The following is a 27,935-nucleotide window of genomic DNA, read 5'->3' as shown; positions in this document are numbered from 1 at the left end:
CCTAATCCAGGGATAACCTAACGGATGCTGAGAATGGGAACATGCAACTGCAAGCCCAGCGTGCGTTTACCACCAGGCGGCAGATATCTGAGGAGACGGAGAGTGTGGATAATCGAGAGTCTTCCGAGGTAGAAAGATTTTTCTTGTTCTTGTCCATAGACACATGCTACAGCAATAGATTAAAGTATGTGTGGCTTAAGATTCTTCTGTTTGTTTTAGAACTGGGAAATTATAAGAGAAGATGAAGCCACCATGTATAGCAATCAGGCCTTCCCATCACCTCCAGCATCAAATAACTTGGATGTTCAGACTCCTCTTGCAGAAGAATTGAATGCCAGACTCACAATTTGTAGAAATTCAGCCACCAGCCAGCCAGTATCCAGCTCAGTAAGATGCTCTTAGATTTTGCTGTAGCTTCAGGATTTTATAATATATATATTATTTCACTGGGTATCCAACATTTATAGGAAATTTTGTCTTTTATCCCTGGTTTTATTGAGATGTAATTGACAGACCACATTGGATTGGTTTAAGGTATGCAACATAATGATGTGACATACATGTAGATTATAGCAAAATTATAACCACCCTAAGTCCATTTAACATCCATCCCCTCACAGAGCTACAATTTTTTTTCTTCTAATGAGAGAAAAATTTTGTCTTAAATGGCATGTAATAATGTATTAGGGACTTTAGGACTTTACGGTACAGTCATTTTTTAAAAATATCTCCACTCATAGTATGGAGCAGAATCATGGATAACCCACATGGTCACTACAGTCTAAACAGCCTTTACATAAACCAGTGCCTTCCAGCCAAAGACCCCCAGGAACACACCTGTCATTAAACATGTTGGATTTGTTACTCATTTCAGCAAGGAGAACATATACTATGAGTGTCCTAGTAAGAGTATGTTAGAAAAGACTTGAAGGATTTGGGTTCATGTTAGGCAACTTTGAGGAGGGTTTAAGGAAGCAAGAGTGTGGAGCACCTGGGTGGATCAGCTGGTTAAGCGTCTGACTCTTGACTTCAGGTCTTAATCTCTGGTTCTGGGTTCAGGCCCCATATTGGGCTCCATCCTGGATGTGGACCCTACTTAAAAGGAAAAAAAAAAAAAAAGCAGGGATGATTCTGTGATTGGGTGTCTCAAATCTTATGTATATCAAGGCTAAAGTTGTAATTAGTAAAAAAGCAGTAGTCACTCAGATTTGCCAGGATGGAGAGATACTGTTATTTTGTGGCTTGGACAGTGTTCACATTTTTCTTGTGCGTCAGGATGACAACGTGGTCTTGATTTGGTGTTGATCTGACTGATGAGTAACAGGGCAAGTCCTGTGTGTCTGGGGCTACTTTGTTCCTCCTCAGTTACACCACACCTGTCACCAGCACACATGTGTGAATAAGAGCTGATGTACTTGGACTAAACAGGGAAGTAGATGGCATTCAATGAAATACTATGCAGCCATGAAAAGAGTGAAGTGACTTAGGGGTTGTTTGTTTTTTTTTTTAAGATTATTTATTTATTTATTTGAGAGAGAGTGCAAGAGAGAGAGCATAAGCTAGGGGTGAGAAGCAGAGGGAGAGGGACATGAAACTCAATTCCAGGACCCTGAGATCATGACCGAAGGCAGGTGCTTAACGGACTGAGCCACCCAGGTGCCCCTGTACCTTCTGAATATCATACCGTGTGCTTTTTAATTTAAAAAATAATTTATTATTTTTAAAGTATTGTATGATCATGGTTAAAAATTCAAGCAGTATTAAAATAAATTCAAGCAGTATATAAAATAAAAATTCAATCTTCTGTCTTATCTCTAACATATGCTTCCTCAATTGCTATTCATAATTTGGCACATATTGTCCTAAACATTTTTTTTAAAAGATTTTATTTTTATTTATTTACTTGACAGAGAGAGAGAGCAAGAGAGGGAACGCAAGCAAAGGGAACTGGAGAGTGAGAATCAGGTTCCCCATTGAGCAGGGAGCCTGATGCAGGGCTTGATCCCAGGGTGCTGGGATCATGACCTGAGCCAAAGGCAGATGCTCAACAACTGAGCCACCCAGGCTCCCCATGTCCTAATGTTTTCTATATATTTCTAAACATGTATGCACACACATACATTTGTATATAATTTTTTTAACCTCAGATCATCTTTTGGTAACTTAACTCTTTTCACTTGTATCCTACATGTTGGACCATTTCAGTACATATAGATGTCCTCCTTTAAAACCAACAAAGAAAAACCGTCAAACATCATTCTGTTGTGCAAGTAATCCTTAAGATATCTCACCAGTCTCCTACTGATAGACTTAGATTGTTTACAGTTCTTTGTTACTATAAACAATACTACAGTAGATATTTTGATTTAATTTATATGTATATGTTTTTGGTTTTGTTATTTAATAACATAAAAAAATTGGTTAGTGATGACAGCATGCTTATAAAAGCACAGGGAAAAGGAGAGGGGACTTCTGGGGGACGAGTCATCTAGAATGTCCAGAGGGTGAGTGTTGAGGTGGGAAGTGCTGGAGCTGTGAGGAGTAGCCCAGTCCGGGAGCTCCTAGGCTCTGGGAAATGGATTTCATTCTGTGACCCTGGTGACGGTGAGAGCTCACAGAAGGCCTGCACTCCAGAACGGTGTGACTGGGTCTGACTGTGTAGCGCTCCCTGGCCACAGTGTGCCCCATGGAGGGCGGCTTTAAGGAAATCGGACTTGAAGCAGGGAAATCTGCAAGGAGGTTGCTGCCCTAATAGGCAAAGCAACAAATGATGAAAACTTGAAATTTAAAAAAAAAAAAAAAAGACAACAGAAAACAACAACAAAAAACCCAACTTGAACTAAAGTGCAAGGAGAATATAGTTGAGAGCTAGGAAAGAAACGGAATGAGGAAGATCTGGTGACCGCCCTGCTTTAAGGGACAGGAGGGGAGTCGGGGATGGACCTGACGGGAGCCGCTGCTGGACTCCAGCACAGCCCCCCAAAACAAGGAATACCCGTCAGGGAGCAGGATGGAGTGGGTGTGGACAGGGGAAGGCCGAACCCAGTTTGGGGCACAATGAGGGGTATCCATTAGACATTCAAGAGAAAGTGTCCGGGGGGCTGCCAAGAGCCAGGGCGGAAGAGTGAGCCCCTGGGTGGAAGGTGCTGGCACACCGAGGTGTGGAGAGCAGCTGAGTGCCCCTCCACGGTCACTCTTCCTCCCGCCCCATCAGTCCCACCCCCATGGCCTTATCTGCCACTCAGACATAAATCAAAATCCTAAACCTATTGTCGCTCTTTTTTTTTTTTTTTAAATAAGAATCATTCCAGCAGAAGAGGCAGCTTACAAGCCTATACTTTTGAGGAACAGCCTACACTTCCTGTGGTGAGTTTTATCCTCTCCCCTCATTGTCCGTAAAAACAGGAAACTCAAGACTTTTTTTTTTTTTGAACACTGAATACAAACATTTGCCTGGCAGTGAGCCAATCCAGCACAGAATCTGGGTTCTTGGAGATGAACTTCAGGGGAAGAGGGAATGGGGTAGATAGGCCGGGGAGTAGATAGGCGGGGGAGTAGCTAGGCCGGGGAGTAGCTGGGCCGGGGAGTAGCTGGGCCGGGGAGTAGCTGGGCCGGGGAAAACGTGTCGCCTGTTGTAAGAAAGCAAGGCCTCTGCCCCGGTGACTGTGGGCCATACATGGGCTTGTCTGCTGAGGTCCTATGCTGGCTGGAGGTGGTCTGTGGGCAGCATTTGGGTTGAGATTGTGCTGTCCAGCAGCCTCAGCTCTGTACGCTGGCCCCTGGCATCGAGCAGCAGCATCTGTTCCATACATGAGGGGACTCAGTACCCTGGGCAGGTGTGTTTGCTGGTGTTGGCAAGCTCAGGGGCCAGGTTGGATGGAGTTCTGCTCTCTCTTCCCTTCAGAATCATGTCCACGTCCACTGAGGGCTTCTGCCTCCTTCTCAGTAGGGTTTCCAGCCGCAGCCTTGACTGAGACTCAGACCTTAGCAGCCTCATGCCTGGACTCTTGACTTGCTTTTTGTTTTCCACCCTCCTCTCTTCCTGATGTAACTCTCATGACTTTGAGTTTATCTCTCCTTTACGCAGCCCAGACTTGTGTCTTACTCCCAGGCTCCCAGCCCCTTCAGCCTACCCTCCTCCTCACCCACCCACAGGACCCTCCTGCTGTCTTCCCCCTGTCCCTGCTTTTTCTTCCAAACAGGCTGTCCCCTTATCTGACTGTCTCCCTCCTCTGGCTTTATGTGCACGCCATTTCCCCATGGAGAATGCCTCCTGACCTTTTTTCACCATTTGTAATTTTGAATGGCAGTCTATGCATTATTTTTTAAAAGCAGGGATTAGTTTTCGCTTTTATGAAAGTTTCACATAGAGATGCAGGGGCTCAGAATTCCTTGAACCAATTGTGGCTCCTCCATCTAAAAAAATGGTGCTGTACCAAGAGAGGGACACAGTCCTGTGCTGAGAAAGGAGGGGGCAACCCACCTGTGCCATTGGCCTTGCCTGTCTGCAAGAGAGGAGATGGCATGGAAAGGCGGCCCTCACCATCCTTTCTCTCCTGGTTGCACTTGCCTGGCCTCCTCCATTAGGCTGGAGCCTGCTTAAGCAGAGATCTGTGGTTTTCTCCTACTGTGCTTTAGAATGTCCTCATACAAGGAAAATGTCACATTTTGGATTGACTTTCAGGCATTTATCCAAGAAGCAATTTTAAGTACACCAGATGAACACCAGAATCTAGAGATGATTTGTATTCATCTGTATATTACATGCACTTTAGTTTTTCTATGTACTGGAAAAGTTATTTCCATACCCTTTTCTTCTCAATACATTGATTAGATTTTTTTAACAGTTTTCTTTAAGGCATCATTTACATACTATAAAAACCCCTTAATTTTTATGGGTACAAATAATGAATTTTAATAACTGTATATAGTTGTGCAAACATCACCACAATCAAGTCTAAGAACCCTTCAACCCTCCCAGAAAACTCCCTCCATCCGAGCACCTACTTTCAGCCCCAGGGGACCACTAATCTGCCTTCTAGAAGTTTCTAGAAGTTTCATGTAAGTGGAACCATACAGGGTTGCAGTTTGATGTATCTGGCTCCTCTCACTTCATATAACGTTTTTAGGATTTAACCACGCTGGTGCATGTCTCAGTAGTTGATGATATTCTGTTGTGTAGATGTATCAACTCTATTTCTTTTATCTACTCACAGCTGTTGGGTGTCTGTAAAGTGGGGCAGCTTTAGTTCCATTATTTTGTAGACCAACAGTGCATCCTCTGTCAGCAATCGGCATCTACCCCTGTGTGTCTAGGGACAGTGTAGCTGGTGAACAGACCAGGGGTGCTGGTTTTTATGTGTAAGACACGATGGGGAAACAGGCCAGACCTGGAGGAGTCTAATCTGGTTCAAAAGACGGAAGGAAGACCAAACCTCGACTATTTTAAGTAAACCTGGGAATAACCAGACCTCTTTGTTCATTAGTAATAAATTCACAAGTAGCAACTCCCCAGCCCTTACGGAAGGAAGGCAGGGCTAACTTTTGACTCAGCACATACAGGTGATGAATTCTGTGGTTAGACTGCCTGGCTCAGGTCTCATCCCTGTAGCTCTACATTAGCAATGAATCTGTTGGGCGATTACCCCAATTTTCTAAGCTTTAGTCTCCTTGTGAATAAACATGGGTTAGTAATAACAATGATTGCATTAAGATTTGTGTGGAGGTTAAATGACATAATCTATGTGAAAACATTTAGTGTGTGGTTATTATTACTGTCATGTTTTATTCATGTTGGTATTGCTCGCATCATTATGGTCTGTTCTGGTTTTTTTAAGTGGAATGTGGTACACTTCATTTCATACACCTCAAAATATGATGTAAAAGTCTCTTCCTTTTATTTATTTTTTTAATTTATTTTTTTTCAGTGTTCCAAGATTCATTGTTTATGCACCACACCCTGTGCTCCATGCAATCCGTGCCCTCCTTAATACCCACCACCAGGCTTACCCAACCTCCCATCCCCCTCCCTTCCAAAATCCTCAGTTTCTTTCTCAGAGTCCACAGTCTCTAATGGTTTCTCTCCCCCTCTGATCTCCCTCAACTCACTTCTCTTCCTTTTAAAGAGAGAGAGCAGTGAAAAGGGGAGGTGGTCCTTTTAAAACAATTGTTTCTTATTCGTATTCAGTTTTCCTGTTATTCTTCACTTCAGCTTTTGCCTACTTCATCTGGATTACCACCAGGTTGGGAAGAAAAACAAGATGAAAGAGGAAGATCATATTATGTGGATCACAATTCCAGAACTACAACCTGGACGAAGCCCGTGTTACAGGTACCATGCAGTCTACCTGTTAACTTACTTTCTTACGCAATGTACGCCATCGTATTCCTGTGGGAGCTAGTACAGCTGTTTTGTGGTATACACAGGCTGTGGCTAGCATCTTCTAATTGTTTGCTGACCTTGGGGCTCGCATCTCCTACAGATCTCTCATATGCATGATTACCACTTGCTATCATGTAAAACAAGTCCAACTGGGAATAACAGGATGGAGCAAATAATCTGGTCCATTGGGGGGTTTTTTGCTATTTGAATGGTTAAGATCATTATTTCACTGAAAGATAATCTTAGTGATTAAGATCTGTTAAAGAAATTTGCCACAATGACACCTTGTCCTTGGCGACAGCAAGTGCCTTTTGCGACATTTCCTTGGAAGTGTTTAGGAGAATGTTTAATTTATTTTATCACTGTTTCTCTGACTGAGAAATTTTTTTACCACTGGAAAGTATAGAGAACAATACAGCAAATACCCATCTTCTTAACACCCAGAATTTACCACCAGTAACAAATATTACCGTATTTGTTTCTAGACATTTTATTTTAAAAAAATAAAATCTTACAGGAGCACCCGGGTGGCTCAGTCAGATAAGTGTCTAACTTCAGCTCATGTCATGATCTCTGGGTCCTGGGATCGAGCCCTTCCCCCCCCAACTGGGCTCCCCACTCAGCAGGGAGTCTGGTTTTCCCTCTGCTCCTTCCCCCACTTATGCTCTCTCTGTCTCTCTCTCAAATAAATAAAATCTCTAAAAAATATAAAAAAATAAAATCGTACAGATAAAACTAAACTCCTTTTAGCCAAGCACTTGCTTCCACTACCCAGAAAGAAGTACCATCTTAAGTCTGTTGGGTAGTCTTCCAGTCTTTTTTTTTTTTTTCTTTAACAACTGAAACTTATTTCTCACAGTTGTGCGGGCTGGAAGGCTGAGCTCAAAGGGCAGCATTTTGGGTCCTGGTGAGGGCCCTCTTCTGGCCTGCCGATTTCCATCTTCTCGCAGTGACCTCCCACGGTTCTTCCAGGCTCTTTTATACACTTACATAGAGAGCTAAAACGATGCAGATGAGTGTTTATGTTCCTATGTTTCAAATTTTGCAAAGATGTCATGTTATATAATTCTAAATCTTTTTTTTGTGTGTGCAACATTGTTTTAAAATACTATCCATGTTGTCTCATATATGGATCCAGTGTGTTTCTTTTAGCCACTGCCTAACATTTCATCAAATGAATATATTACATTTCAAGGATCCATTTCTGCAGTGGCTGTTTGTCACGCATTTTGTTTGCCCAACATCGGCAGTCTCTTCTGCGTGTGGAGAACTTCGCACTCTGTGCATGTTTGGGGCAAGCAGAGACCGCCTCCTCCAACTGGCACTGTGGCTGACCTTGCCGCTGGCACACGGTCCCTGACTTCGCCGCCTCCGTCCAGGGCATCCACAGCCAACTTGAACTGTTAGCCAGCATCGTACCGCTCACAAATTAGCTGAGAAATTAGCTGAGAAAGTTTTTTTTCAAAACAAAGTTTGACAAAACACTATTAGAAAAATGAATCTGCCTGTTGAGATCTATTTGGAAGGATGTGTTCTGTTTGCAGGTTAAGCTGCCTTTTAACCACTGCTCTTTGTGTGTTCTCTATAAAACATGACAACGTGACTTACTCCATGTGCTAGGCCACAGCGGAGAGCAGTCAGCTGCCATCAGGCCAGAGTTCAGTGTGCCCTCGACCCCAGGTCCCCACCGGCGACTCAGCGCAGCAGGTGACCCAGCCGTCTGAAATGGAGCAAGGATTCCTTCCTAAAGGCTGGGAAGTCCGGCATGCACCCAATGGGAGGCCTTTCTTTATTGACCACAACACCAAAACCACTACCTGGGTAACTTTAATACTCTCCTGTTTGAATTTAGAGCAATGATCTTGACTCTTAAGAGTTCCCTATAACCCTTAAATGTACATTCATATAACCTACATGTCCTTGTATTCATTTAAAGAGATGCTGAATTCTTAACAGTATTATTTCTACTCAAGAAATATTTATGCCTATTTGTAATATTTTCAGGGATTGTCATGAAAGTACATTTACTTCCTCTTTCATTTTTAACTTACTAGACATAAAACCTTAGGAAGATATTTGTAATAGTCTTTTACCTTTATATGTCACTTTGTAGTTCCAAAGTACTTTTGAATCCATATCTCATTTAATACCCAGAAAACCTTGGGGAGACTAGGTAAAGTAGTATTTTTATTTTAAGATAAGCCCTAAAGCTGTTTAGCAGTTGGTTCGCCACTAATAGAAAAGTTACTGAAAGTCAGCAACAGATGGCTAGATTTTGATTAATTAATTTATTTAAAAGACAAAAGTACCTTAATAAAACTAAAATGGTTTAGTAAATTATTTAACAAAGTAATATTAAAATAATAATATACATAAGTGAATCCAAACAAATTGAATTTTGTCCTTTTTTTCCCCAACAATTTGAATTGGCGTTTATAACCTTTTTGAGCTTACCTCCCTAGCTTTACAAAATGTTAATAAATCAACACCTTAACAGATAAGTGCCAAAAAGCATGCTCAAGGCCTCAGAAATAGCACGTGGTCTAGTTTAATGTCCATTCATTTAGCAGTTTTTAGTTAGAGAACAGCCCTATGTAGTGACACAATCCCTGAAGAGTGGGGCAAAATTCTCTGAATGGTTTCTGTGAAGCAGATGATGAGTTTAAACTGATTGTACTCTGAGATCTGAGAAATGAATATTGTAGCTTGGGAATGATGGGTTTTAGACAGAGAAACTATTATTTCGCAGATGAAGCACATAAAATAAAAGTAGACTTTAAAAGAGAATATTTTAAATACCAATTGGTGTTAGAAAATATAGTAATAGATTGACTTTCTTGATTTTAAAATTTGTGTGTGTTGTTGTTTGCTTTATTTGCTCTACGAAAAAAAGGAAGATCCAAGACTGAAAATTCCACCTCATCTGAGAGGAAAGACATCACTTGATTCTTCCAATGATCTGGGGCCTTTACCTGTAAGTTTATAGAATTGCTAGCAATCTAACTTGGCTCTCTCCAACATTTTGTATTTTGGAATACAGTAGTTCTTCAACAAGTTTAAGTAAATTATTATTATTAGTAGTAGTAGTAATTATTATTAGTTATTATTAAAGTGTAATGCCTTCTACTAAGAATGGAATAAGAAAATTAAGCATATAACCAATGTCATTTTTCTACCTATACATCTAAAACCCTTTCCAAAAATAATTGAAATACATTCTTCATTATAGCCAGGATGGGAAGAAAGAACTCATACAGATGGAAGAATCTTCTACATAAATCACAGTATGTGCAATGTGATTTTTCATTATGTTATTTTTTGTAATATTGAACTTTGTGCAGGAGAATAAAGAACACCTATCTCTCTCCCTCTTCAGATATAAAAAGAACACAATGGGAAGATCCTCGGTTGCAAAATGTAGCAATAACTGGACCAGTAAGTCTCTTTATCAGTATGCTCCGATGGCATTGTCCTCTCACCTGTTTTGTCCAAGGTGAATGGTCAAGGGCATAATCCTACAGACCTTGAGAGGAAAGCACATCTGCAATTCTGTCCTCTCCCACCACCCCCATACCAGGTCTCAATAATTTGAAAAGAGTATATGTATAAGCTCATTATCTTGACCTTTGCAATAGCCTCATGAGACTAGTGAGCCCCATAGTCAAATGCCAAGGCACTGGGCTGCTGGGCTCAGCTGGTACTTGCCATTGCCTGAGAAAGAATGTTGGCAATCCTCAGCAAATCAGAGAGGGGCCAAGAATGTACCAGGTGAGAAAGTAGATGGCACGCAGTCAACTCCAGGGGCATGCTTGAACTTTTTGGTAGAAATTTCTATAAATGCTGGTGTATAAAATACTCATATTTAAGGATAAATATCATGTATGTTTATACTTCCTTTGAGTCAGGTTAAGTATAGGAAAAATAATTTTCTTCTTTATGTAGCTACTTGTTCTGTATTTTGTTTTTGAGATTTTAATTGTTTTCTAATTCACAAAAATAAGTGAAATTAAAAATCCAATTCTTTTAGACTGTTCTTTAGTCTCCATGTTTAGTCTTTCAAAATAATGGGTAAAAAAGGCAATTCCTCAGAGTTCAAGGAAAAAGTGCATTTTTCAAATTGTTCCCTTAATGGAGAAATCACTTTGAAAGTCTGTTTAGAAATGGAAATTTTCATTTCTAATATTTTTCTGCTTGGAAGAAATTTCCTGTTTCTGGCTTTTTGCATTTCAAGAATATTGCATGATGAAAATTACAGTCATGGGAATTGCTGAATACAATTTAATTTTAAACAGAGAAATTAAAAATTTTAAAGTTTTGTGTTTGTTTTCCTTCAAATTAAACTTTTCTTTCCAAATATTCTCTTTTAATGCCTTTAACTTATGTTCATAAAATACCCAGAGGGGAACTTTTAAAATTGTTCCAGAATAAAAACAACCTAAACCTTCTTTATTTTTCCAAAATTTTCAACTCAAGGCAGTGCCCTACTCCAGGGATTACAAAAGAAAGTATGAGTTCTTCCGACGAAAGTTGAAGAAGCAGGTTAGTTATATTTACATTGAGTTCTTAGGAATGATCGTTATGTAGACTGAAAGTGTGCGAAATGAATTTTTAAAAGTAATGGAGAATTTCTCCTGTATTTTAACAACTTTGAATAGTTTCTTATAGGGAAAGGTGGTCTTTTGTTTTTTGGGTTTTTTTTGACTACTGGATGTTACATATCATCAGAGACCACAGTTAGGTCGTGTCTTTCCTTGTTTTTCAACCTTATGCTATATAGAAAAATAGTATTAAAGTTTGCTTTTAATGCGTTCTAACCTGGTTTCCTAGTGGGGTTTGTAGAGCTTGGGCTTGGTGGAATCTGAGCAAACTCAGCTTATTCAACCCAACCTCATCCCTGATTGTGTAGGACTCTCTGGATTCCTCTTCTGCGTGGACTCTTGTTTTCCAGTGGTAGTTATTCATGCTCCAACGCTTTTATAACATATCTCTGCCTAATTTGAAAATATGACTGTAATTGAAACAGTGCGCCTGTGTTTGTCTCCTTCTGCTTCTCAGATGTGTTCACTATAGTTTTTTTTTTCCATCACCACAAATTTAATATTTGGAATTAAACTCATCATCTGCCCATCTATTTCATTTCTTTCAGTGATGACCACTTGGTGATGCCTTTCTGATTGGCGCACACTTTCCCCCTTTCCCCGCAGTTTAGGAATACCACCACTAGGTGGCTATATTGGGTTACACTTTCTTGTGTTCTAAGCCAGAAGCAGGCTTTTCCAAAGATTCAAGATGGTGGGTCTGCTACCACAGAATATTTTCATCCAAAATTTAACAAAAAATAAAATATAATAGTTTTTTAGTGCAAATATTTTGTACCTTAATGAAAACCTAAACTATCAGCCACTTTTTAAAACTCATCTTCCACAGCTTTGTGTTAAAATTGCTCTGGAAATCGGTTTTCTACTTCTTAAAGTTCTTTGGGATTTTAAGACTTTGCTGATCTATTTATTGGTCTGGTAAATATTTTCACTCTTAATGAAAATATGCTGGTGGAATAGAAGCACTAGCTTCTCCATTTGCCATTCTGAACACTTACACACATTATAATATGTAATTGTTGATGTCTTCCCGGCGGCAGGAGATATGAAACAAAGCCTTCAGAGCACACAGAAACCACCATGAAAGCAGTAATAGTTATTGAGTTCTCACTGTGAACCAGACATTCTTCTTAGCAAGCTACACGTATTCATGTAATCTCTGTATTAGCTGTCTAAGGAGAGAACTGTTATTATCACCTTCTATAGGTGAGGGTCCGAGGCACAGAGAGATTAGGTAATGTGATAGACTCCCATGGTTATTAGTGGCAAAGCCAGACAGGTGGTCTAGCTTCAGAGTCCATGTTCATAACCAAAAAGACATATATTGATGATTAAGAGAGAAACTGACCCAGGATGGAACAAAGGTATATAAAGAGAAAAAAACATGAAGTAATGTTTAAGAAACATGGCGTTGCTCCAGAGAGAGCAAACTCAGGAGTATGGGGAAGAGGGTAAGAACCTGCATCCTTAGTTTATCAAAAAGCCCCTACTAGGATTTAAAAAAAAAAAAAAAATCCATGTCTAGACACATTACAGCAAAAGAGCAGAACACCAAGACAGAATTAAAAACATTTAAAAATCATTGCTACAAAGTCTTGAGTTGTCTTTGACCTTTTTCTCTGCCTTGTCTGTAGTATCTCATTCGTGAGGAATAAGGAGGGCTAATCCTTATGGAGCTCACCACATGCCAGATACAGAGGAAGCACACGAATGCATTCTCCCCTGACGTTCTGATACAGCACCAGGGGGCGACTGTTATTACTGTCCCAATTTACAGATGAGGAAATTAAGCCTTAGAAAAGACACGTTAGGGGGGAGGCGCTGGGATCCGAACACAGGGCTCCTGACCCCAGAATCCACACCCTGGGCCACTATTCAGCCCAAACATGGAAGTCGCTTCTTCTGCCCTCTGCCTCTTCTATTGCCATTCCTCTCTTTAAGGTCTCTTTCAGGGTCTTTGACCAGCCTGCCTCTTGTTTCTCTTTAAAACCACCTGTTAGTCAATCCCCAGGAACAATCTGACCTTGCAGCTCCTGCTCAGCTGCTCTTCCCAGTCAGCATCCACGCTCCCTCCCCGCTGGCCCCAGACCACTCTCCCAGCTCCTCCAGTGGCTGAAACCCCTTCCCTCCCTCCGCATGCTATGGCCCTTCACTCTCTTCCCTTAGCCTGCTGCTCCTCAGTCCTTCCATGCCTCTCCCTCAAGTCAGGACTTGTTCTTAAAGCCCCCTGGGTCACCTCCCTTGTAGTTACTAGCTCAGTCTTTTAGGCCCCACAGAACATTGCTTATAGCTTATTACTAGCAATTTTGTTACACTTGTAGGTCTCAGGATTGGTAATATTTACATTTGTTTCTCATCCACACACTGGATTATAAACTCCTTGAGGGAGGAATCATATCTTAAACCACATTTTTACTCCCTTTTCTTCCCATCCCCATTACTGTAGCTCCCTAGCATGGAGCCTGGGCCAGAGCAGATCCTGGTAAATGCTTGGCTGCCCGGGATGCCTAGTGTCTAGACTACAGTTGGTTTTCTCTGATCTTGGCTTTATTTATAATTACATAAGCAACAGAGGAAACTGCTTATATTGCTTATAAAAATTGTTTATGTTACCATGTTTCTGTAGGGCTTTCCATTTTCCCTAAATATACTAAGAATGCAATTGACATTTTTTTTTTTCTTAGAAGGAACCCTCTCCTCTTCTTTTGAAGTGACAGAATTTTCTCTTACTGGTTTCCACTTGAACATTGCACACAAAGCACTCAAGAATAAGATATTCAGACATCTTTTATAAAATTTATAATATGATCTGTCTAAAAGTGTAGTTATCTGCATTTGTCACATAAGCAAAGGATGTGCAAAAAACATCGAGACAGCAGAGACTGAGAGCTCAGACTTCCTTAACTTTTGTCTTCACTTTCTTCACTCATAAAATGAGATTATATTGGTCGTTTCTTCCTCGTGTTGTTATGAGGAGTAAATGAGTTAACCTATTAAAATGTTGGGAATAGTGCCTGATACAGTCTGTAAATGTTAGTGCCTATAAATGAGCGCAGCAGGGTGGGCTCCAAGGAGGAAAGGTAGAGGTTGGAAAACCCCTGAACCCACAGGCAGACAAGAGAGCAGGCACTGGTTGGACTGTAGGGCATAGGATGGTCTTCCCTGGAACTTAATCTGGAAAGGACTGTTCATGCAGTGCCTTCGTGTGAACATTATTGCCACTATCAATAACTGCTTCTTCCAGTATAGAAATCAGACGCCTATATTATTAATATGATTAGAGAAAAGGCATGAATTCTTTTATGCCATAGAGGAAATAATAGACAATATCCCTAGTTACATTTTCCCCCAAAAAAGGGTCTTGGGCACAGGGTAGAACATGACGGTTTTTATGACTTTCTGGAGAAATAAATTTGCCTTCATGTTGAATTGATTTAAACCGTAAGTCCCTCTTCTCTGGGTTTTCAGAATGACATTCCAAACAAATTTGAGATGAAACTTCGCCGTGCAACTGTCCTTGAGGACTCTTACAGGAGAATTATGGGTGTCAAGAGAGCAGATTTTCTCAAGGCTCGACTGTGGATTGAGTTCGATGGTGAAAAGGGATTGGATTATGGAGGAGTCGCCAGAGAATGGTTCTTCCTGATCTCAAAGGAAATGTTTAATCCTTATTATGGGTTGTTTGAATATTCTGCTACGTAAGTGTTTTTACAATGACTACACACAGAAAGAAAAAGTCACTGTTTTGAAAATAACAAAGCTTTGTATGAAGCAAGGAAACTGTACACTCCAGTGTGCCAGAAAAGGGAGACGATAACTAATGTTGTTTCAAAAATAACCTTTAAAAAAATTGTCGTAAAATATGCGTAACATAAAATATACCATTTTAGCCATTTTAAGCCAGCGGCATTCAGTACCTTCATACTGTTGTGCAATTGCCCCCACCGTCCATCTCCAGAACTCTTTCATCATCAACCGAAACAGTACTCATGAAACACTAACTCCTGTCCTCCCAGTCATTCACCGTTCAATCTTCTGTCTCTGTGAATCTGACCACGCTAGGTACCTTGTATCAGTAGAATCCTATAGGATTTTTCCTTTTGTAACCGACTTATTTCATTAGCATAATGTCCTCAAGGTTCCTCCATGGCACAGCAGATGTCAGAATTGTCATCCTTTCTGAGGCTGAGTAATACCCCGTTGTGTAAAGGGACACCCCGTTTTGTATATCCATTTGTCTGTTGTCAAACACCTGGGTTGTTTTCACCTGTCGGCAGAAATGACTGTTTTTAAAACCATTAAATGCACTGGTCTCATGTGGTTCTAATAGAGGTAAAAACTCCAGGAAGAGGGAGCTAATTTGTAATTTTGTCATATTAAAATTTTTATATGAAATGTGGAGAGGAGCATTTAAATGTGGTTGTCTTTACAGGGATAATTATACCCTACAGATAAATCCAAACTCCGGATTGTGTAATGAGGATCACCTCTCCTACTTCAAGTTTATTGGCCGGGTAGCTGGGATGGCAGTTTATCACGGCAAACTGTTGGATGGTTAGTATTAAGCATAAAACATTTTTTTAAGTATAATCTTACTTCTTCCAATTGGTAATCATTTTCAATATGTTTGATTTTTTGAAAGGTTTTTTCATCCGCCCATTTTACAAGATGATGCTACACAAACCAATAACACTTCATGATATGGAATCAGTGGTATGTCTTTTTCACTCGCAATGTAGAGAAAGCACAATTTAAGAAGCAACTGGGTATTTTAAAGTTAGAATTTGATGATGAAAAAATGAATAGATGATAATGTTCCAAAATACAAATGGATATTTCCCCCAACATTCAAATATGAAAATTTTCTAACATAATAAAATTTTGAAAATTTTACTGTGGACATACGTGTAACCACCACCAAGATTCCATACTCGGGTTTCTTTCTGTACTTACTTTATTACCTACCTATCCATCAGTCCACCCGTGTGTCCATCAATCCATCTTTTTTTTTTTTTTTATGAACTTCAAAGAATATTACAGATATCAGTAAACTTCTCCCTAATTACTTCAGTGTGCTATCAACATTTGGATTGTTGGATTGATCTTTTATGATGAATGGCATATGTTTTCAAAATGACCGTCCAAAAGCGAGGCCTTGTGGTTAGGCCACTACAAAGAAACGGAAACCTAAGAATTAAATCCCAGGCTATAGCTTTGCTGTGTAAACTGAAAAGCCTCATGTGATGTATGTACACATGGATTCCAAGCTATCTTCCTGGGGACCAAGGACATTCTTTATTCCTTCCTTGTGACATTATCAAGGTGGACAGTATAATTCCTTATGAATCATAAGATTTCACAGTTATTTGATTTGGTTAATGGAGGTTCTGTATTTAATTTGAGATTTTTCTTTAACTTGGGCCAGGTATAAATAACCACCTGCTCATAGTTACTTGAACATTTTATACCCAGTCTTAACAGGCCGTACGAGAAAGGCTCTAGGTACTCTGGGCATCCGTGGGAGTTAGGATTCATCTGGAAACTACTTTAGTTGACCCTTCAACTGGGTAACAAAATCTGTATACCTCCACTGCCTCTATACAGAGCTAGGTTTCCAAACTGTTGCGCAAGCCTCACTCCTCTGATTTATGCACTTTTACTCACACTTACTGGTCATCCCGCTCTTTTTATAATGCTTGTGTGTATATAAGAAAAGACGTCCTACTACTTTTCATCTTTGGTCCAAGTGTTCAGACTCTGAGCATATTTTCTTTGCAGGTTCAGGTGTCTTTTTTTTTTTTTTTTTAAGATTTTATTTATTTATTTGACAGAGAGAAATCACAAGTAGGCAGAGAGGCAGGCAGAGAGAGAGGGGGAAGCAGGCTCCCTGCTGAGCAGAAAGCCCGATGTGGGGCTTGAACCCAGGACCTGGGATCATGACCTGAGCTGAAGGCAGCGGCTTAACCCACTGAGCCACCCAGGCGCCCCTTCAGGTGTCTTTTTGTGTACAGATTTTAAATATGCTATTTCCTCATCTAGGATAGTGAGTATTACAATTCGCTGAGATGGATTCTTGAAAATGATCCAACAGAATTGGACCTCAGGTTTGTCATAGATGAAGAGCTTTTTGGACAGGTTCGTAAACTTTGATTAATTAAAATGGTACATAAATTGTGAAACAAACATTCTAACTTAAGTTTAGAAGTTAAATAATGCATATCCTCGACACAGTTCTGTGCTCTATTTTTAAATTTATGTTCCAGTAACAAAAGCTGTCTCAGCAAGAATTTCTGCTTCCCTTGACATTTGACTCATTCCATGTTTATTTTAGTAAAACTAATATTTTAAATTTTCTTAGCTTGTGAATGGATTTAATTTAAAACACTGGGTTTCTGGTGTAACTATACTACATATATTTTATTTTTTTTTCCACTAAAATAACATATCAAGATATCATGCTTAATTTTAGACACATCAACATGAGTTGAAAATTGGTGGATCAGAAATAGTTGTCACCAATAAGAACAAAAAGGAATATATTTAGTAAGTATTTTGTTAGTAAGTATTTTATTACGTTTAGTATATACTTTACTGGAAATAATTTTGTCGTTCTTTCTGGGAAGACTCTGTGTACCTCCTTTCTCTTTCTTCATAGCCAGAGTCTTAATGTTCTTTTTTCTCTTTCTATAACAGTGCCATATTACCCACTTATATTCACTTTTTGCCTGGGCCTTACCTAGTCTTTATTTTTTGTTTCCAACTGGAATAAATAGACCTTAATTTTTTTTCTTCACTCATGTGAAAAAGATGAATATTTTGTCTCTTTTTAGTCTTGTAATTCAGTGGCGATTTGTAAACCGAATCCAGAAGCAAATGGCCGCCTTTAAAGAGGTATTCATTTACTTTTGTTCATTCTTCTATCATTTCAAAGTACAAGTCATATGTTTCAAGTATTGGGGTTCATCATATCTGAGAATTAATAAATGACTTGCTTTTTAAAACATCCTTTAATTATATATTTTTAAAAATTCGTTTATTTGTGACAGAGAGAGAGAGATGAAGAGAGAGCACAAGCAGGGAGAGCAGGAGGCAGTAGGAGAGAAGCAGGCTTCCCACTGAGCAGGGAGGCTGATGTGGGGCTCCATCCCAGGACTCTGGGATCATGACCTGAGCCAAAGTCGGACACAACCTACTAAGCCACCCAGGCATCCCTATATTTTTATAGTAAAAAAATATTTAAGTGAATAAGTGTTCGCTGTTAAAACTCAGTCATCCACGAGGCCCATACCGTTAATATTGATGCTCCCCCTTCCCACCGGTCCCTGCTCCTCAGCTTTTCCCAGTCATGTCTCCTCCATCTTAAGTAACCTCAGGTGAACAAGGGTCCCCAGTGCCATAGGGAGAGTGGAATAGGCCATTTATTTTCCCGCATGGGATCACACTATACATGCTGGTTTGTGACTTGGTTTCTTCTCTCTTTTTTTTTTTTATTAATCTTTTTTTTTAATTTATTTTCAGCATAACAGTATTCATTGTTTTTGTACCACACCCAGTGCTCCATGCAATCCATGCCCTCTCTAATACCCACCACCTGGTTCCCCCAACCTCCCACCCCCCCACCTCTTCAAACCCTTCAGATTGTTTTTCAGAGTCCATAGTCTCTCATTGTTCACCTCCCTTTCCAATTTCTCCTAACTCCCCATGTCCTCCATGCTATTTGTTATGTTCCCCAAATAAGTGAAACCGTATGATAATTGACTCTCTCTGCTTGACTTATTTCACTCAGCATAATCTCTTCCAGTCCCATCCATGTTTGGTTTCTTCTCTTATCGAACATTTATTGGAGAACTTCACACGTCAAGTTGCATAACTGTTCTTCCATGTGGCTGCATTTTATTCATAATATAAATTCATAAGTTCTTTAAACTTCCCCCTTTGGTGGACATTTAGGCCGTGGCCAGTTCACTCATTTCTTCTAAAATCTTCTGTTCAGTATTTATCACGTACTTTTTTATTTATTTGGTATTGAGCACTTGCTACGGATATGGTGCTACGCAAGGCAGAAAGACATAAGTCCTGCTCTAGGGAGCAGAAAATCCAAAGAGTGACTCGGACAGAGGCAGGCATGAAGTGCGTGGTAAGCACAGAGGAGAAATGGAAACCCGGGCAGGGAGAGGTACAGGAAGGGCCAGGGAAGGCCTGGAGGGACTGGCCAGCTACATGGAAGAGGGCCGTGCGGTTTAAAGTGCCAGAGGTCAAACTGAGCTGAAGGGTGAGCAGAACCTGATTAAGAAGGGCCTGTGTGCTAAACTGGAAATAAAATGGAATTTGGGGGTTTTGCGGACGTCCAGTGAGGGGGAAAAAAGGTAACAATAATATACGAGGACTCAGTTTACATTTTAGTCAGATCATCCTGGAAATGGTGTGTAGTGAGTGAGTGAGTGGTACACAAGACTAGCAGCTGGGCTGGGCCGGAAGGAGCTACAGCGATCCAGGTGAGGAAAGGTCAGGGCAGGAATGAAGGTGGTGGTGGTGGGAAGACAGCTGTGTGTATCTGAATGGGATTCAGCAGGGAGAGCTGTAGCTCAGGGTGCTTTAAGGGCTAGAGACCGGTGGGGAGGGGAAGCATGGATTTGGGGATCATCTGCCTATGTGTACCGGAAACGTGGACTCGGTAAGAAGGGAAATTGGAAAGAGTGGTAAGGACGGGAAAGTGGATAACCACTATGAAGATGTGGGAGCACCAACATGGAAGGAACAGATGGTAGAAAAGGAGACGTCAAAGGAAATCAGCCAGTGCAGACAGAGACACAAGAGAGAAACCATCGGCAGCAGACGAAGTTTCGAGAACGGCCGTGTTTTTAGCAATCTCATAGTGCGGAGAAGTCAGATGGGATACAGAGCTAGACAGTGTTGATCAGAGTTCAGCGCAAAGCTGTCTTTGCCTTTTTCCAGGACAGCTTGAGGGCAGCAAGGGCACAGAGGGCAGATGGCGGAGGGTGGAGGCAGAGACGGCCGGCAGGTGGGGTTTGGTCAGGAGTAATAACAGCAGTGAAGAGAAGAAAGACAGGTTTACTTTTTTGTTTTGTTTTTAAGGTAGATAGGCTTAAACAAATGTAAATGTAGAAAGAGCGAGCTAGGAAAGAGAAGGAGGTTCAGTGAGATGAGCCCCTTGGAGAAGTAGGTAAAGCACAGAGAGAAAATGGCCCCTGTCCCCACTGCCATGGACAGGAGACCACAATGGACGTCGCTGCCAGCTGGTACTCGGGCATGCAGAAGGTTGAGGGAATTCCATCATCTCCTCTGTTTCTCTCTCAAGTAAAAGTTATCTGCTGTAAAGACGGGATGACACAGAGGAGGAGGAAATGGCTGGGAAAATGCTGAGAGGTTTCAAAATGGCTGAATTGAGGAGTTGGTGGGAGAGAACAGATTATGGACACATACACGTTCTTGCCGATATTGAACTCTCGGTTGACCTAAGAACCCGTGACTCTGGTGGTAGGAATCTGTGTTCATGTGGGATTTCTCCAGCAGCACCCAGAAGCTGACATATAGGGCTATTGAGAGCTTCTGCTAACCAGGTTTTTTTTTTTTTTTTTAAGATTTTATTTATTTATTTGACAGCGAGAGATCATAAGTAGACAGAGACGTGGCGGGGGGGCGGGGACGGGGAGCAGGCTCCCTGCTGAGCAGAGAGCCCGCTGGATCCCAGGACCCTGGGATCATGACCCAAGCTGAAGGCAGAGGCTTTAACCCACTGAGCCACCCAGGCGCCCTGCTAACCAGGTTTTTAAATACACTCTTTCCACTAGGGATTTTTTGAACTAATACCACAGGATCTCATCAAAATTTTCGATGAAAACGAACTAGAGGTAAGAAATACTCTTATTTTCAAATGGGATTTTTGTGCCCATGATTTTTCTTGTTTACAGTTTGACATTTCTTACTGTGTAGCTTCTTATGTGTGGATTGGGAGATGTCGATGTGAATGACTGGAGAGAACACACGAAGTATAAGAACGGCTACAGCGTGAATCACCAAGTCATACAGTGGTTTTGGAAGGTAATTGAAAGCTTCTATGTCTGTAAATCTCTTTTCAACAGATTCGATCATACTTAACCATACTAGTGCACTGCATAGAGATAAGACAAAAAGTAATGTTGTACTGTATATGTCTACCTTCTGGGTATGGCTCCAACCTCCATAAGTATTTATAGATAAGTTACTGTTCAGAAAGTAGCAAATGGTGGGAACAGCCACAGTGGGCACTCAGCCCCTTACCAACGTGTAAACTGTTGAAGAGAACTTGCAGTAACCTGTGGTGTGTTCCCCAGGACTCCTGCACAGCTCCTTAAATGTAACTTTCCATCTAATCGAGAAATGTGTATGTCACTCAATAATATCAGGAAATACAATTTTTAAAAAGCCACGAGTCACATCCAGGAAGATATTTGGGTCACTTTATTAGGCTATGACCTCATTCTAGAGAGTTCCCATATAGCCTCAGAAATGAAGTTTTCAGGGACTTTGTAAGCCACCCAGAAACACAAATTTAACTCACAGACACATGTACATGTAATAACTGATCGTTAAAACTCTAAATTCTGATATCATATTTTCCAGGATAGTTCTGTTACTTTTCTCCCCAGTGATATTCCTTAATGCTGCTTTTCTCTTACTCAGGCTGTACTAATGATGGATTCAGAAAAAAGAATAAGATTACTTCAGTTTGTCACTGGCACCTCTCGAGTGCCCATGAATGGATTTGCTGAACTATATGGTAAGGTTTTCAACCATCATTAAAAAAATGGAGTGATGCCACTTGTCTTTTTCATTGATGATTAGTTGTCAAGCTTCTATCATTTAAACAAACACCAAGCTTAGTAAAAAAAAGAACTGAGATTTTTAAATGATTGAATTAGATACATGGAAGTAGGCCAGAATATATGTGCATCTTGTAATTGGCTATGAGAGGAAAAAACATGAAATGGCTTGAGTTACTTTCCATTCTTGAATTTTAAATTTGATTCCCACTACATATCCCATCACGGAAAAAGCGTTGTCAGTAGGGTGATGGTTTAGGGCAACAGGCAACATCCCACAGAATGTTAGTAAGTATACAACAGAAAACAAAAAGTTCTGTAGTAGAAAACGTTTAGGGCAAATACCAGACTAAACAAAATTGAGTAGATTTCTTTGGGACTTATTCAGAACCTTTACTATGAGAAAAAAGTGGGGGGAGGGTTCCAAAACTTATTTGATCATGGACTCTGTACATATATGTGAGTGAGTGTGTGTGTGTGTGTGTGTGTGTGTGTGTGTGTGGTGTGTGAGACTGGAGACAAGACATATCTTTCAATATTCAAAATAGTATTAATGCAGTTTTCTATAAAGTGAAATTGGGCATATCCTAGCAAACTGTTCTCCAGTGGATATATCTCATAGCACTAGAGGTGTGTTTTATGAAAAAAAAAAAAGAAGAAAGAAAAAAAACCCCTGCAGTTTCTGATGTAGATCAACTCAAATCAGTTAATATCTTGTACTGGAATGACATCTACTTGCTTTTCAAGCTACTACAAAGAACAAATCTTTCAGGGAAGGCACAGCTCAGGTTGGAGCCCCACATAGGTTGGAGCCAGGAGCTAGCAGTCCCAGCTGTTTCCTCAGTAGCTGCTGAGCTGAATTTTTCCCGCACGGGGAAAGCTGTTGCTGTCTGGTGGGATCGTTAGCCTTGTCGGTCTCCTTGGCAAACCTGGTCTTCTTAAGCTTCATGCATATTTTGCAGAATATGCAAAATATGTCAAGCAGCTGCCACCTCCCACCTAGAGTCACCACGCACAGTGAGAAGAACGAGACAGGAGCTCTGCCCTAACCCACGAACCCCTTCTTGCCTAATTGTATTTCTTTGCATTTGTCTTTTCAGTGGTTTTCCATGATTCCCCTTCCTTTCGCTTCTCCTATATTTTAGCCAGTTACAGTGGAGAAAGTTCAAGGCAGGCCAGACAGCCCTTTCCATGTCTAGCTCCACATCCTTCTAAGCAGTCCAGGCCTATGGCCATCCACTGACTGCATGAATCATTTGGAATTTGGGGGAAATACCCCACACACGGAGCCAGAGGTGGCAGTACTAGAATATACTTCAAATTCTTATGCATTTTCAAAACAAAGTTGTTTCAAAATGTTAATATTATAATACAGTATTATCTAGCCAATAAAAAGTGTGTAAGGTTTGTATCGACTTAAAGGAAGTTTTCATAATGGATCGTGTAGGTGAGTGAATCAAGGGGCAGGGAAACATATATGATCCCATGTACGGGAAACAATGACAAAAATACTGAAATTTTAACTGTGAGCATAATTATGATGTGTGATGTGTGAAAAGCAAAGTTTTTGAGAAAACTGTAATATTGAGAATATCCAGGATATTTAGTGCTGCTTCTGGCAATTACACTCCCACACATAATCAGATATGATTATAAGACTTGGGGAAAAGGATGAAAGGTTCTACATCAGGTTGTCAGCACTGATTACCGGGGTGGTTGGAGAATGTTGAGAATTGGGGGAAGGAAGAGGTAAGTGAAAACTCCGAAGGAAAAAAAGATCCTCTGAAAGTGTCCGTAATAAAAGAAAAATCTAACATGGATAACATGATCACCTGTGCATAAAATTCTGTATATATGCACATGCACAAGACAATTCACAATAGAATGTTTACTCAGATTTAATAGTGGACTGTGAGGTGATTTTTATACCCTTCAGTATATTTTTCTCTATTGCTTTAATTTTCTTGCAGTGAGATTAGACAATCAGAAAAAAAATTAAGGCTATTTTCAGTGGGACTGAAGAAAAACAAATTCCTCGTTTTCTCTGTGTACCTATGAAGGAAGTGGTCACAGGGAAACACAGGGCTAGGAAACAGCAGAAGCCCACCGGCGGAGTGAGAGGGTGGCCACAGATGAGCCGAAGGAGAGGAACCTTCCATCTCGTAGCTGGACAATGAAGCCATCAAGGACAGGACAGCCTTCATTTCTTTTGAGTTTAAAGCAACTAGATTGGTTCTCTGTACGTTTGAGTTCTACATTCGAAAAAATGAGTTGTGAAATTCTAGGGATTCCTATAAAGAGTAAATGAGAGCCCAGCAACTCTTCTTCCTTACAGGCTCAAATGGACCACAGTCATTTACAGTTGAACAGTGGGGTACCCCGGAAAAGCTGCCCAGAGCCCACACGTGGTAAGCAGTTTTTTCAACCCTTAGAGAATAAGTTTTCAGAGAGTGAAACTCCTCTAACAGAGTCTAGGTACAGAAGGTCTAGCCTGCTCTGTGTTGTGTCAGTGACAGCGATGGAGGAGTGTGGGGAGAGGAGGCAGAAACAGCAATGCAGGAGCAGGTGTGTCTTCGCCAGGCAGGCCTGGCTGAACAGCTGAGCGGCTCATCTCAACTGTTGACCATGTGTTGTCCTCCATCACATGAAGGGGCCATCCCAAGAGAAGCTAGAACATTCCCTCTTGAAGGTTAAGATAACAGAGGACCCCAGGCATTTGGAGGTCAAGGTGGGAGTGAGGGGACCCCACCAAGAAGTCATGGGATGAGCCCATGCGTAGAGCCCAGTGCTGTTGCCTGCCTTCTCCGCTGGCGATATAATGCCTTCCAGTGTTGTAGGCGGAGTGCATCAGGAATAGCAGCGGTCCTGTTGGCCATCATGCCACTTGCTTTGTCATTGTCTGTCATAACCAGGTTCTCTCTGTTCTTTCAGCTTTAACCGCTTGGACTTGCCACCCTATGAATCATTTGAAGAATTATGGGATAAACTTCAGGTGGCAATTGAGAACACTCAGGGCTTTGATGGCGTCGATTAGATTCCAAATAACAATCTAGAGTGCTTCACTGCCGCTTTTGGATAAGCAAAATCTTGACTTAAAATTTTCCAGGGAACTACTAAAACTTGGCCTTTGTTTCTTCCCAGATAGTGGAGAAAAAATCACATAAAAGCATTAGAAGAAACAGTATGACAACCTTCCCGTTATTTCATTCACTCTTAAACAATACGTTGCATTTACACAGCTGTTTCTTTCCATCTTTCGAGTTCCCACTCTAGGGTTTAAGTCCCATGTGCCTGAAATAGTGAGTTTTGTCCTTAATATTTACCTCTTTTACAGTATTTGCCAGGCAGTTCTTTCTTAAACTACTGAAATTGTAACTGTGAAATATTTGTGACAAGTGTCATGTGTGAAACGTTGGTTTTTGAGAGGGAAAACTGAAATTTGGAGAAGAATACTTGGACATTGATTAAACTACCATGTATTTCGTGCTGCCTGCAGCTATTTATTATTTTGTAGATCTGCCTCTTGCACCTTACTGCCAAGATTTTGGGGAAAAAACTTGGAAAGTGTGTTACCTATCTTTTTCGTCCACTGACTCACTTGCAAAAACAAACAAAAAAAATTGTTTACTTCTTCATTTTTAAAAGTATTTGGCTTTTGTTAATATGTAGCTTTAGTAAACAAGGTGGTTTATAAGACATGTGAAGCGAATTCAGATTCACAAAGCGTGAAAAGTGTTAATGTCTTCCTCTTGCCTGTATATCCTTTTGGTTCACTGGCATAGTCCTCTCTCCTTCCTGTTTAAAGTAAAAGAATTCCTTCTTCAGACATTACGCTAAAGCTCCGGAGAGCAGTATTTCTATATATGCCTTGAGGAACTAAGTTAAATGTGTAGTACTTGCCTTTACTAGTCATCCTTTACACTTGCACAATTATGTAGTAAATATATGTTTACAGGGTTTATTATGTTTACAGATTAAGCTGATTTCTGTAGTTGCGTTTTTATATTTTTAGTATCTCTTTAGTAAAAAAACAAATAATTTGTTAAAAATAACCAAAGAGTAGTCATAATGTGTAATTTGTATTAAATTTATTACCACATTTCTTATGCTTTTTGAAAATACTGTTTACTATGAACACGATGTTTTGCTATAAATCCAAAACTCTTTAGAAAAATGCTACAAGTAGAATCCTACTTGAACCAAATTGAAATACATAAAAATCACGTGCAGGCATTCAGCAAATGTGTGCTGGATGCCTGCTGGGCGCCTAGCCCTGCGCGAGGCCCTGGGGTGAGAGCTGTCAGCCTCAAAGAAATCTAGCTCAGTTCTCACCTCAAGGAACTTACGGTCCTGTAAATTAATTTGTAAACAATCAAAAGTAGGGGTAAGCAGAAAGAGGCAAAAGGAAAGGTGTCCCGTGCACATGCACAGATAAAGTGTGCCAAGACTTGTATTTATATGTTTCATGCATATATTAGAATGATGACATAGAAAATGCTCTTGCAAAAAGTTAAAACTGTTTCTCAATATGGTGTCTTGGCGATTTAGGAATAATTGTAAATATATGTTCTCAATCTTCTTATATACATGTGTATACTCGAAGAGTTGTAAAAAGTGCTTCTGGCTATTGGTTTAAGTTTGTGGGTGTAACACCATGGGTACCTATAGACACCTGCTAAAGATCTCAAGTGGGACAGCAGCAGAACCACTTTCCAAACACCACATCTCCAGCACGGCCTAGGGAAAGTAATTGACAGATGAGTGCACCCTCCGTTTTACCTTCACCTGTGTTAACCAGCATTCAGGCAAGGCCACCAGATACAGTACTAGTTTTATCACTTACCAACTGTTGAAACTGAAGCAGCTTCCTTAACCTCTCTGGGTACCTGTTCTTTCACCTGTCAAACAGGAACAAGCACGCCCACCCTCGTTGTCAGGGAAGCTTGTTATAAGTTCCAGAGAGACGCTTTGTAAAGTATGATACAATCAGAAGATGCTTTGTGCTATCCATCAGATTTTGTCAAATCAGGTATGCACACTAGCTACACTCCCAAAGAGAATCTCTTCGTTTAACAATAAAATGTCTACTGATAGACAAAAAAATAGGAACATCTCTGATATTGAATATGTGTGTGTGTGTGTGTTTATAGATACTATCAGAATTCATCTTCTCCACATCAGCAAAGTAATATGGGCCAATGCATTTTGAAGTGTCCTCATTATAGAGAACTTAATGTGAAAACTGTTTTTGTTCAGACAGGATCTTAACCACGTAATTGTTTAAGTGTCATTTCTGTGAAATAGCAGAGCAGATCAGAGCTCAAGGCAAAATAAAGCTTGCTTTTTCAGCTGACTGATACTCACTGGGATGAACCTGTGACTCAGAACAAGGTGTTAATGAAACCAGACACTCCCCCCGGCTCCCAGCCACGGACCATCCTCCCCTTCGTCTCCAAGTGTGGGCTGGTGGTCTGGATGGAGCCTGTATCAAGCCACACAGCCTCTCATCCCAGATAAAAAAAAGTGTCTTAAATGCACTCGACATCTGGAGAGTAAATAGGGTCATTTTCATATAGCAAGGATGTTTTATTTTTCTAGAAATTATAAGCACATAATTTTAGCCTATATTTTCTCTGTAATCAAACAAACTGTAACATAGACATGAAATTGTAAAACAAATGCAATTCATCCTAACCCAAATTTAAATGGTATTTGTTTTCATTTTTTTATTTATAATACTGAAATTATTCCACATAATTATCAAGTTAAACACAATTCGTTTTGATTATGAATCATTTGACATTGTTCTTAAAAATCTTCTCATATGGTGAATATATATCAAGATTAATGTATCAAATTTATTGCATACTTTAAAGTATAAAATCATTTTCAAAAATCTTGATACCACAAATAAAGTTCTATTCTAATAAAAACAAAAACTGTGACTCGTTTTTATTTTTGTTTTTTAAAGGTTTTCTCTTTTTAAAGATTTATTTATTGTAGAGAGAGAGAGCATGGGGGCGGGGTGGGGGGTAGGGAGAGAGGGAAAGAGACTGAGAGGAGCCAGATGCAGGGCTCAATCTCAGAACCCCGAGATCATGACTTGAGCTAAAGCCCAGTGTCAGTCACTTA

General features: G+C 40.3%; 1 protein-coding gene across 5 annotated transcripts in view; it reads left to right on the top strand.

Moving 5' to 3' along the window:
• Positions 1 to 27,610, top strand: part of NEDD4 (NEDD4 E3 ubiquitin protein ligase) — a 129,369-nt gene extending 101,759 nt beyond the window's left edge. For 4 of the 5 annotated variants that reach the window (XM_047735900.1, XM_047735898.1, XM_047735899.1 and 1 more), the window contains 20 exons: positions 11 to 128; positions 220 to 387; positions 3,301 to 3,366; positions 6,212 to 6,331; positions 8,003 to 8,203; positions 9,276 to 9,356; positions 9,612 to 9,666; positions 9,759 to 9,817; positions 10,856 to 10,921; positions 14,449 to 14,678; positions 15,413 to 15,534; positions 15,623 to 15,693; positions 17,020 to 17,115; positions 17,450 to 17,523; positions 17,811 to 17,871; positions 20,793 to 20,852; positions 20,935 to 21,042; positions 21,664 to 21,760; positions 24,139 to 24,211; positions 24,735 to 27,610. In XM_047735900.1, coding sequence (XP_047591856.1) covers positions 11 to 128; positions 220 to 387; positions 3,301 to 3,366; positions 6,212 to 6,331; positions 8,003 to 8,203; positions 9,276 to 9,356; positions 9,612 to 9,666; positions 9,759 to 9,817; positions 10,856 to 10,921; positions 14,449 to 14,678; positions 15,413 to 15,534; positions 15,623 to 15,693; positions 17,020 to 17,115; positions 17,450 to 17,523; positions 17,811 to 17,871; positions 20,793 to 20,852; positions 20,935 to 21,042; positions 21,664 to 21,760; positions 24,139 to 24,211; positions 24,735 to 24,837 — 2,029 coding nt within the window. In that variant the 3' untranslated portion in view covers positions 24,838 to 27,610. Of the gene's footprint in view, positions 1 to 10; positions 129 to 219; positions 388 to 3,300; positions 3,367 to 6,211; positions 6,332 to 7,926; positions 8,204 to 9,275; positions 9,357 to 9,611; positions 9,667 to 9,758; positions 9,818 to 10,855; positions 10,922 to 14,448; positions 14,679 to 15,412; positions 15,535 to 15,622; positions 15,694 to 17,019; positions 17,116 to 17,449; positions 17,524 to 17,810; positions 17,872 to 20,792; positions 20,853 to 20,934; positions 21,043 to 21,663; positions 21,761 to 24,138; positions 24,212 to 24,734 lie in introns of those variants that run through there. The other variant, XM_047735897.1, reaches the window with a different exon arrangement.
• Positions 27,611 to 27,935: the final 325 nt, after the last annotated feature.

This window comes from Lutra lutra, chromosome 7 (assembly GCF_902655055.1).
Source record: "Lutra lutra chromosome 7, mLutLut1.2, whole genome shotgun sequence".
NCBI classification, from domain to species: Eukaryota; Metazoa; Chordata; class Mammalia; order Carnivora; family Mustelidae; genus Lutra; species Lutra lutra.
Note: the sequence above shows the minus strand (reverse complement) of the source record. Positions and strands in the feature narration are given on the sequence as shown.